The sequence below is a fragment of the Castanea sativa genome, chromosome 1 (assembly GCF_040712315.1).
Source record: "Castanea sativa cultivar Marrone di Chiusa Pesio chromosome 1, ASM4071231v1".
Taxonomy (NCBI): Eukaryota; Viridiplantae; Streptophyta; class Magnoliopsida; order Fagales; family Fagaceae; genus Castanea; species Castanea sativa.
Genome location: NC_134013.1, coordinates 2,645,427 through 2,656,676, shown reverse-complemented (window position 1 = coordinate 2,656,676; position 11,250 = coordinate 2,645,427). Strand labels below are relative to the sequence as shown.

The following is an 11,250-nucleotide window of genomic DNA, read 5'->3' as shown; positions in this document are numbered from 1 at the left end:
CGAGGATGCCTACTTCTTCTTGGACGGCGAAGATGAGTCACTTGCGAGGCGGCTGCAATGGCATACCATCGCGATGATTGCTACTTCCCCACTTCCATGCGTTACAATACCCTTTTAAGCATATGGAGTGCTCTTTCAGTTTCATTATCTCATCACAGTTCTTGTTTTCAGGCCGTACAGTTAACCAGTGTTATTGACGAGAGGTTGAAGGAAGCGGTCGAGGTTATTGATCGGGCCAATGAGCAGATGACCGTTGCCGAGAACATGGTCAAGGAGAGGGAAGAAGCTGCTAATGCATCTGAAAGGAAAGCAGTAGATGCTGAAAAGGCCCGTTTAGCGGCAGAGAAGAAGCTGACCAATCTAACATCCAGATTGAACGAGACCGAGCTGAGGTTGGCTAAGGCGAATAGCTTGAACCTGTCCCAAGTCGACGAAATTGCTGGCTTGAAGGATGCTCTTGAGGCCTGCGAGGACAAATGGTATAATGCGGGCTTTACAGAGGCCAAGAACTCTATGGAACCTACTATCCATCAAGCTCAGAACCACGGGTTCGGGGAAGGGTGGATGGCTGCCCTCCAAATGATGGGAGTAGCTGAGGATTCCCCTCTGTGGAACCCTAACCAGATTCCATATCCGGTTCCCCTTCCCCCTATTCAAAGTCAGGTCGGTGTTAAAGATGAGGAAGATACGCCAAGCATGAGGGACCTCATGCAGGCGATTGATTCCCATGTTGAAATGGTTGACTTAGAAGCCTCAAGCAATGTTCGTGTTGAAGCCCAGACCGTTCATGAACAGACCCCCCTCATAGCTCCGCTAGCCAAGGATACGCTCGTTCAGCTCAATTCACATACTCTGCCCTTCAACCCACCTGAATAAAGACTTAATTTTTTGGTGGAGCACAAAGAATGTGTTATTATATTTTGTTTTGTTTTTTCTAATGTGCGTAGGTCGCCGGGTTGTGGCGACAGAATAATTTCTCTAATGTTTGAATGGTTTTGATCGACATTGCCGAGGCATAAGTTCGTACGTTTCGTTCTTGTTTTTAAGTTTATGCATACTCGTTTTACAAAATGCCGGCTTTGCACATGATTAGGATTAGCTTAATCATCATATCTTACTTTCTCGCTTACGGTAGCCGAAAGCCATGTTTCTGCCCTTAGGAATTTTTGGCTCATGTTCTCGTTGCTCGGTATGGAGGCTCATGGTCTCTGCCCCTTAGTTTCCACCTGCTTGGTGGTAGGAATCGAACCCGGGGTTGGTGTTTGTCTATAGAAGATATGTAGTATCATTCTATTATTTTTATTTTAAATTTCCATTTATTTCTGTTCTTTTGTTTGTCTAGTCTATCTATCTGAGCTAGAAAACCTATCCTCCTTTTGGCCACAAAACCTTTTCCTTCTATGTGACCACGGAAATAAAGTTCTTTTCAGATTGTCTAGAAGCATATGCTTATCCACACACAATATTGTGTCAATGGTGAGCTCCTATAAAATTGATGTTAGATTAATCAGAAATTACAGTCTCAACAGAACTTAAAAAAGCAATACATATATGCACTACACTTTTCTTTTTTTTATAAGGCAATTACATTCATTGTACATATCATACATGTTACAAGAAAATTTATGACGAAAGGGTTATAGACAAATTTGCACACCCCCACAAAAGTCCACAACAAAAACACAAATAAAAATTTGGATTTAAATAGTGCTTCTATCGCATGGTTATTTTATCAAACAACAACAAAAAATTCCTTTACTACAAGTAATTTTATCCAACAAGGATATTCACATTTTCTTCTTTTAAGGCACAATCTTGTAAGCTTTCATCTTATCTATCCAAGTAATCATCGAATCCTTGGAGTTCCTAAACCCCAAGAATCCATGCTTCTTACTCTTATTCATACTATCCACGTAATCCCCTCCTTTCAGTACTACATCCACAAACCACCAAACTCCAACTTCCTCCAACTTTGTAGGTTGCAACTGATTCTCTCTCACAATCTTGTCCCACACTGGACCTTTATCTTTCATCGACTCTACCAAGCTAACTTTCTCACCCTCCACAAACCCATAATTCTCAATCCCAAATTGCTCAGCCAACACCTTCCAAAGATGCTTCCACTTAAACACATCCTCATTGTTACAATTAAATGCTTCATTCCTCGCATTAGGATCTATCACAGCCCAAATTTGTTGCTCAGCAATAAGATCAGCATCCGAAACCACATAATAATACTCCCAAGCCTCTTTGCTTCCAGGGAATTTCAAAGTAAGCCCCTCATGCTTACATATAGCCGCATACACACAAAGTGTGCCAATTATATTCATCAAACTATAGGGTGAAAACCCAAATATAGTATTAGGCCTATGGACTGACCAAGTCAAACCTTCTTTATTCTTAACTTCATCAAACAAAATATCTTCCTGAGTGTAATAAAAATTGGGCACATTCAAACGTGGCATGTCCTCCATAAAAGGTGGGCTATGATGTTCAATTTTGCCAAAGGATTCGAAGGGTCCTAGATAGTGTTTGGTACCTGTTTGTAGACATATGTGTTTGAGATTTGATGCATGAGGGATCACCGCACGTAGCACATTACGGAACATGTTACCATTGGTTTCACAGTTTTGGGCCTCAGTGGGCCGACTAGCCCATGTGACATAGAAGATGTGTGTGACATCAGTGAGTTGGGAAAGTTTGGTTTGGGTTTCTTTAGGGTCAGAGACATCGCATTGGATGTATTCAACTGGGTGGTCTTTGTTCCAATTTGGGCGTGGACGACGTGCCACACCATAGACTTTCCAAGGTCCGCCTGGAGTATTAGAGAGTGGCAAGATTTCAGCTAAGCTGTTGCCTACAATGCCAGTCACACCAATCACTAAGCCTACACTTTGGTAGCTTCGCGGTGCTTCATAATCTTCCTCATATGTCTTCTATAAAATTCATAGAGAAAGAGTTAGCATATGTGTTGGTGTACAAAATTCATAAGAGCATGTCTTGGTGTATAAAAGAAAGAGTGAGGGAGTTCATACCTTTGCAGCACCAACAGATCTAGCCCACCACCAGCTCATTCTGAAAGTAGTGTAAGAGGCTTGTAGATATGTAAGCTTAATTATTTATTTAGCCAAAGAAGAATAAATATTTTATTTGTTTACTCTCTATCTGCTTCAACTTATATAGAACATAAAAGAAAATTCCAGAATCAGAAAGAAGACAGTCCACATAAATGACATAAGCCATGACATACTGTACTAGGCCTAACCTCACTGCATAGAAGACAATAAGAAATAAATGGATGAACTTTTTTAAAGTCAAATTTGGATGAACTTTTTTCAATAAATGGATGAACTTGAAACATGTTTAAAGTCAAATTTGGACAAGATTTCCGTTCAATACAATGGGTATTGGGATCAAAATGTCGACATATTTTGGACATGCGAGTGTCCGTATTGCTTTTTGTTTGCACAACCTTTTTGAAAAATGAAAACCTTTCCGATTTTGCGTCAATTTATCAACTATCAAGTTTGAAATATAGAAATATCAGCCACGTTGGAATGGATTCCACCCTAATTTGCAACAGTTGATATTCTTCATATTAGTCAGTTTGTACAACGCGATCTCAACGGGGCCGGCTCAAGATAGTTATATAGTTTGAGGCATAAACCGAAAATTTTAGTAGGTCTTTTTATATTTAAATATCTCTTAAATAAATGTCAAAAAAAAAAAACTCTTAAATAATATTTTTTTTTCTATTATAATTTTTTATTTCAAATCTATTATTAATTTTTACTAATTAATAAGACTCATTCAAAATGAGCTAGTGATACTTATTATGTAGGTTTTACAAACTGACGTATCATCAATAAAAGAAAAGTTATTCAAAACATTCTTTTATTATATTGTTTGAGTGGTACTAATCATATTTCTGTCATATCTGTTTGTAAGTTTTGTCATAAAATATGTATTAGTTTTAGTATTTTTCATTCACTTAATGGTGAATTGGTGATTTTGTTGTATTTCTATTAATTTATATATATATATATATATATATATTTTTTTTGTAGAAGATGCTAAAGTTACTACAAAAAGTATTATAAAAAGCTTACAAACTGATGTAACATTTCAAGAAATAAATAAATAAATATTGAATTACTTATTGTTATTGGACATATCAATTTATAAGACCTATGTGAGAAAAAAAATAAAAAATAAAAAAAGGTGCAAGTTACTCCCTCTTTTTTTAATTAAAAAAAATCTTACTACTCCCATTTTAATTTGGGAGCCTTTCTATGTTAGGGGGCCTTAGGTCATGGCCTAAATGGCTTAGGCCTAGGGCCGGCCCTGGATCTCGATAAGATCTTTGCTAGTTTGGTTTAGATGCCTGTGGAGTGGAGAATGGATTCAAATAAATGGGGTCTAATTGTTGTGAGAAGCAAACATAGGTGAAGTTAGTGGCAACAATGGCATCGAAGTGTCATATGCATTTCACATGGTCTTTTGTTTGTCAAGTCTAGCTGCCTGACCGTTTCTCAAAAAAAAAAAAAATCTAGCTGCCTGACCTGGAAAACTTAGGGAGTGTTTGAGAGAGTAGTTTGAGTTAGGTTGTTTGAGTGTTTTTTATATACGTGTGGGTGAAAAAGTGTGTAGAAATGTGTTTAATATTGTTCAAAATGTGTTGAAATATGTTAAAATTATCATCCTTGGGCCGCAAAACCTTTGCCTTCTATATGACCACAGAAACCAATTTTTCTAGCAAGTCCGGAGCACACAATTTCTCAGCTTATCGTGGGAAGTGTTTGATTGGTGTGAAAATTTGCATTGGTGGTGGGCTTGTTTAAAATTGATGTTTACATGAATCACGACTTATTAGTTTAATAGTATGTTAAAAAAAAAAAAAAGGTAATGCATGTATGAACAGCTCTTTTCTTTTCTTTTCTTTTCTTATTAACTAGGCAAATACATTTCGTTGAAAATTCATATTGGAAGGGTCAGATATTGACCTATTGTACACCCATAAAAGTCCACAACAAAAACACAATGACAATTGACAAAAAGGATTAAAAGCATGTAGATCTCGCATGGTAATTGTATCGAACATTCCTTTACCAACAAGATGAGCGCATCTACCATTTATTCTCATTTCCTTCCTTAGGGCAAGGCCAGCCTAGGCTTAGGCCAGGCCTGGGCCCCTTCAAGAGAAAGACTACCAAATGTTGGGGGGAGAGTGGACCAATAAGTGTTTTTTTTTAATTGAAAATATTTGTACATATATTATTTACAAACTAAATATTAATTAAAGAATATTTAAATAAAAAAAACTTATTTAAAGTTCTTGGTATGCTACCTTAGGCCTCAAGTTGTATTGAGCTAAGCAAGCCCTATTTCAAGGCACAATCTTGTAAGCTTTCATCTTATCTATCCAAGCAATCAACGATTTCTCAGAATTCCTAAACCCTAAGAATCCATACTCCTTACTCTTATTCATACTATCCACAAAATCCCCTACCATATGCAACAAATCCACAAACCACCACACACCAACCTCCTCCAACTTAGTGGGTTGTAGTTGATTCTCTCTCACAATCTCATCCCACACCGGACCTTTATCTTTCATCAACTCCACCAAGCTAACTTTCTCACCCTCCTCAAATCCATAATTCTCAATCCCAAATTTTTCAGCCAACACCTTCCAAAGATGCGTCCACTTGAACACATCCCCATTGTTACAATTAAAAGCTTCATTTTTAGCACTAGGATCCACCACAGCCCAAATTTGTTGCTCAGCAATAAGATCAGCATCTGAAGCCACATAGTAATTCTCCCAAGCCACTTTGCTCCCAGGGAACTTCAAAGGAATCCCCTCGTGCTTACATATAACTGCGTACACACAAAGTGTACCAATAATATTCATCAAACTATATGGTGAAAAGCCAAATATCATATTAGGCCTATGGACTGACCAAGTCAACCCCTCTTTATTCTTAATTTCCTCTAACAAAATATCTTCTTGAGTGTAATAAAAATTAAACACGTTCAAACGTGGCATGTTCTCAGTAAAAGGTGGGGTATGGGTTTTGATTTTGCCAAAGGATTCGAAGGGTCCTACGTAGTGTTTGGCACCTGTTTGGAGACAGATGTGTTTGAGGTTCGGCGCGTGGGGAATCACTGCACGTAGAACATTGCGGAACATGGTACCGTTGGTTTCACAGTTTTGGGCCTCAGTGGGCCGACTAGCCCATGTGACATAAAAGATGTGGCTCACATCAATGAGTTTGGAAAGCTTGGTTTGGGTTTCATTAGGGTCAGAGACATCGCATTGGATGTACTCAATTGGGTATTCTTTGTTCCAATTTGGGCGTGAACGACGTGCCACACCATAGACTTTCCAAGGCCCACCTGGAGTATCTGAGAGGGATAAGATTTCAGCTAGGCTATTCCCCACAATGCCAGTTACACCAATCACTAAGCCTACACTTTGGTAGCTTCCTGGTGCTTCATAATCTTCATCAGATTTCTTCTGTAAAATTCATAAAGAATGAGTTAAATAAGGATTAGAATGATATTGTTGTTGTTGTTGCAGAGTTGTTGTCATAATCTGATAATTAGCTCATATTTTTTTAGTTGGATTAACGAAGGAGAAGTGAGTGGCTATATATAAGGATCTGGGTATAGGCTTGGTATTCGTTTTTTTTTTTTTTTTTTTTTTTTGTAGTTTATTTGATAAATATGAGACAAAATATATATCATCTAATTTTCTTCTTCAAATTAGTTGATGAGTAAAACAAAAATAGTTAGGTAAATTTTCATTTAAAACTCTAAATAAGTTTGAACTTTAGAGGTGGATCAAATTAAACCCTGTAATTATAAAAGTATCGTAATAAAAATTAAAGTTAAACCCTATAGTTTTGAGGGAAAAAAAAATCAATCCAATAATAAACTGCTAAAAGCACATTCTCAAAAAAAAAAAAAAAACTTGCTAAAAGCTTAATTAAACACATGTGAGTTGAGACTTAATTTGCTACTTCTTGAAATTTCTAAATTATCAGATGTAAAGTATAATTTTTCAAAAAAAAAATATATATATATATAACAATGGAACTAGTGTTGGACCTTTTTCGTTTTCTTAATCCTTGTACAAAATTCATAATAGCATATGCGTTCGCATGTATAGAAAGAGTAAGAGAATTTATACCTTTGCAGCTCCAATAGACCTAGCCAACCACCAGCTCATTCCGAAACTACTGTAGGTAAAGAATTAAATAGATGAAGAAATGGGGTATTGGGAACTATAATAAGAGGCTTGTAGATAGAAGCTTAATTTTTAGCCAAAGAAAAACACTGTAGATATTTTAATTTGTTGTGTGTACTGGCTTTCCGGTTCAACTTTATATAGAACATGAAAGAAAATTCCAAAATCCAAAAGAAGACAGTATAGACATTGATGGCACGAGCCATAACACATGTGCACAGTCTGGTTGAAAACCTTTCCTAGCTAGATTACATCAAGTTATCAATTTGAATTATAGATATTCATCTCCTTGTTGATTATAGATATTTTTTATATATTGAAAAAAAATCATAATTATAGATATTAGAATTATAGATATTCTCCAAATCTTATCTATAGGGATTGGAGCAGGAGATTATGGTGAATGCAAAAAGATTGTCAAAGACGTGAACTTTTTTTCTGAATTCGTTCAGAATATTTGGAAATTCAGAAAGAAATCATAAATTTTCATAAATATTTTCTCTAGATAACACAATCTCAAAAGAGAAATAAAAGCCTAATGTTATCGGTAAGTACAACAGCATCATTGTTTGCCATTACAGGAAAATTCAAAAAACATAAAAGTTCACTAAATTTGTGAATTTTCGGGCAAAATGTCAATTCCGGCCAGTTTCGGGCGAAATGGGAATTTCGGCCGGTACCAGTTTTCCCTTTAAAAAAAAATCTATTCTACAACTACATCACTTTACATCTCAAATCAAATGTTCACAAATACATTCACACATCTAAAACTTCTATTTTGACAGGATCTAAAGCTTTAAGTTCACTAGAAAATAATCACAACCCAAAAAGAAAATAAGAAGATAGAAGGAAAAAACAACAATGGCAACCTTCATCTGCATACCTGATCTATGGTTTTCCCTTCTATTTTTTTGCTTTATTTTCTTTCTTCACTGCATTGTTTCACTTGCTTGTCTTCACGTTTCGTCAAACTTTCAAATTGCTTGTCTTCACGTGAAACCTTCAAAGTACTTAGAGTCTTGAGACTCTCATGCTATTTTTGAACAATGGCTATGGTTTGGTAAAGTTCTGAATGGTTCCTACTTCCAAGATATGATTATCTTTTAGTGAATTCGAAAATTATTATTTTATCTAGTTTTTGAATGGTTGGATGGATTATGAACAAAGTTTCTTTCCAAACTAGTTCGGAGAGAAACTCTTCAAACTTCTTATTTATATATATATATATATATATATATATATATATATATTTCTTTTTTAGATGTGAATTTTGAGAATCTAACCGTTGAATTTCATGTTCCTTATGTTCTTAACATATGCATCAAATTTCGTTCAAATATGATATTATTTACTATTTGATCAATTAACTTATTTTTTATATACAACTTTAAATCACAAAAATTTAAAATTATAACATTTATTTGATGACATAGTAATTGATCTTTTACTTTTTGAAATTTTGTAAGCATTAAGAATGTAATAAGAACATGCAATCTAACGGTTAGATTTTCAAAATTCACACTTAATATAAAGATATATGATGAATTTGTAGAGTTTCTCTCCAAACTAGTTTGGAGAGAAACTTTGTTCGTGGGTTATTACTACTACTGCCTACTAGAGTACATTGAGCAGAGAGTCTACTTTGTGTAGGCATAGAGCTCTCCAGTCTCTTTATCACACTGTGAGTCATTAATTTATTATAATAAATTAATAATAACTATGAAATCTTCTGGAAATTAGCATAATTCATGCAAAAAAATTATAAAAGTATTTAGCAAAAAAAAATTTATAAAAGTGGGGTATATATATTGATTTATGTATTTATTTTTAAACCCAAAATATCTTGAAACGGTACGCCGAAATTGGCCGATACCGAAATATTCTGATTCATTGAACAAACCGAAACAAGTTCCGAGATGGAATTAATAATAAAAAAAAGTTTGTGGCTCCTGTGAACAATGTCAGGACCAACTGAAAAAGCCAACAGCCACATAAACGCGCGGCTCAAAAAAAAAAAAAAAAGAGGAAACCCACACACAATGTGCTGGGTTTTCATCGGTACCCAAATGGGTACTAAGGGTCCGTTTGGATAGAACTTATTGCTGAAAACTGAAAACTGAAAATACTGTAGCAAAATAATTTTTAAATGTGTGAATAGTGATGCGGGACCCATTTTTAATAAAAAATTGATAAAAAAGTACATGAACAGTGCGCGTACAGTGCCGCACAGTGCACATGTCCCCCTCTGCAAAAAAAAAAAAAAAAAAAAAAAAGCAAAACGTGAAAACTGAAATGCGGAAACGCAGCCGCTGAATCCAAACGCCCTCTAAATATGTGAAAAAATATATATCATCTAATTTTCTTCTTCAAATCAATTGATGAGTAGCTTCTCAAAAACAATTGATGAGTAAAACAAAAATAGTTAGGTAAATTTTCACTTAAAACTCTAAATAAGTCTAAACTTTAGAGGTGGATCAAATTAAACCCTGTAATTATAAAAGTAACGTTATAAAAATTAAAGTTAAACCCTATAGTTTCAAGGAAAAAAAAAAAAAAAAAAACCCCTCAATCCTATAATAAAACTGCTAAAAGCGCATTCTCAAAAAAATAAAAATAAATAAATGCTAAAAGCTTAATTAAACACACGTGGGTTGAGATTTAATTTGCTACTTCTTGAAATTTCTAAATTATCGTATGTAAAGTATAATTTTTCAAATATATATAACAATGGAACTAGTGTTGGTCCTTTTTCGTTTTCTTAATCCTTATACAAAATTCATAATAGCATACGTGTTTGCATATATAGAAAGAGTAAGGGAATTTATACCTTTGCAGCTCCAATAGACCTAGCCAACCACCAGCTCATTCTAAAGAAATAAATGGATGAAGAACAAGTTTTTTTCTTTTCATCTTAAAAAGACACTGCAACCCTCTCAAGCTTCCAAAAAACTTAAGAACGAAGCCTCCCAGGAGTCCACGCTTGGCGCTTCTGTCCAAGAAAAATAGATGTCATGGCTTGTGTCATTAACACATCCACTTTCAACTTTTTTATGTAATTGGGTTTGCGTGAGCTTGCAATTGATATATTTAACTCTCTGATAGTGGCAATTATTGAGGGTGAATGAATTAAAAAAATGGATGATAAACCCACCATTCATGTACGCATGAGCTATGATAATGAAAGGGATTGGTTTCAGTTTAATATATCCAATGTACTGGCTGTTCAGACGGTGACATATGTTTAAAAGTAGACACGTATCACCATCTTAATGAGTTTAGTATCACTGGACATTGAACCTAGGCCAGACCCTAATGAAAATATAGATAAAAGAAAAAAATTAATAAACAAATTAATGGCAGCAGATGGTTGCTTTTAAGTATATTAATTGCCTTTAAACTTAAAATAAGCCGTCAAAAGGATAAATTCAAGAGTCCTCTATTTAGTCATTTTTATAGATAAAAATTATTAAATTTTTATATTTAAAATTTGTTTGAATAGCTATTTTTAATTAGCTTCTTTTTCTTTCTTTTTTTTATTTTTTATTATTGTAATAATGGATAACTAGTCGCAGACCCACGCAATGCGTGGGAATATATAATTATTTTGTATTATGATATGGACAAAACTTAGGTGTTGTTTCTTAGATTCCCCTTTTAAAATTCAGCCATGTGGCTATTTAACTAAAAAATACACTCACATCCCATGAGAAAAAATTCACATGGCAGAATCTTAAAAGATGAACCTAAAGAACAATACCTAAATACTGTACATAAATCTTGCTCTTATGATATAATCCATAATTTATTCTTTAAAATTTCTTGAAGATATTTTTCTCCTTAAAAATTGAACTATTTCTAAAAGTATTTTCCAATACTCTATCTCTACAAATATATCATTATATTATTTTGGGTTTTTTATTTTATTTTTTTATTTATAGATATGATATTTGTAACCCAATAATGGAGGGACATGTCAACACAACATTAGATTTCCTATT

The 11,250-nt window shown here is 34.4% G+C and overlaps 2 protein-coding genes across 7 annotated transcripts; both read right to left on the bottom strand.

Annotated features, from left to right (window-relative positions):
* Nucleotides 1–1,562: 1,562 nt before the first annotated feature.
* On the bottom strand, nucleotides 1,563–3,179 carry LOC142619967 (3-oxo-Delta(4,5)-steroid 5-beta-reductase-like). The gene is made up of 2 exons (XM_075793385.1): nucleotides 3,036–3,179; nucleotides 1,563–2,936 (listed from the first exon to the last, which is right to left on the bottom strand). The coding sequence occupies exons 1-2, from the start codon at nucleotides 3,072–3,074 to the stop codon at nucleotides 1,803–1,805; spliced, it is 1,173 nt and encodes a 390-aa protein (XP_075649500.1). The 5' UTR covers nucleotides 3,075–3,179; the 3' UTR covers nucleotides 1,563–1,802.
* A 1,745-nt stretch (nucleotides 3,180–4,924) lies between these two features.
* Nucleotides 4,925–10,310, bottom strand: LOC142619937 (3-oxo-Delta(4,5)-steroid 5-beta-reductase-like). Of its 6 annotated transcripts, none has more exons than XM_075793373.1 (4): nucleotides 10,080–10,310; nucleotides 8,136–8,252; nucleotides 7,196–7,241; nucleotides 4,925–6,520 (listed from the first exon to the last, which is right to left on the bottom strand). In XM_075793373.1, the coding sequence occupies exons 3-4, from the start codon at nucleotides 7,232–7,234 to the stop codon at nucleotides 5,387–5,389; spliced, it is 1,173 nt and encodes a 390-aa protein (XP_075649488.1). In that variant the 5' UTR covers nucleotides 7,235–7,241; nucleotides 8,136–8,252; nucleotides 10,080–10,310; the 3' UTR covers nucleotides 4,925–5,386. The 6 variants fall into 6 exon arrangements, with proteins under 6 accessions (XP_075649488.1, XP_075649463.1, XP_075649454.1 ...); XM_075793348.1 differs by having other exon boundaries at nucleotides 7,196–7,244; nucleotides 8,136–8,334; nucleotides 10,080–10,309; XM_075793339.1 differs by having other exon boundaries at nucleotides 7,196–7,244; nucleotides 8,136–8,331; nucleotides 10,080–10,309.
* Nucleotides 10,311–11,250: the final 940 nt, after the last annotated feature.

Excerpts from the sequence above, each read along its gene's own strand:
- LOC142619937 (XM_075793373.1), bottom strand. The coding sequence starts at position 7,234 with ATGAGCTGGTGGTTGGCTAGGTCTATTGGAGCTGCAAAG. Across the intron at positions 6,521-7,195 it reads GGTCTATTGGAGCTGCAAAG|AAGAAATCTGATGAAGATTA; the intron begins GTATAAATTCTC and ends TGAATTTTACAG.
- LOC142619967 (XM_075793385.1), bottom strand. The coding sequence starts at position 3,074 with ATGAGCTGGTGGTGGGCTAGATCTGTTGGTGCTGCAAAG. Across the intron at positions 2,937-3,035 it reads GATCTGTTGGTGCTGCAAAG|AAGACATATGAGGAAGATTA; the intron begins GTATGAACTCCC and ends TGAATTTTATAG.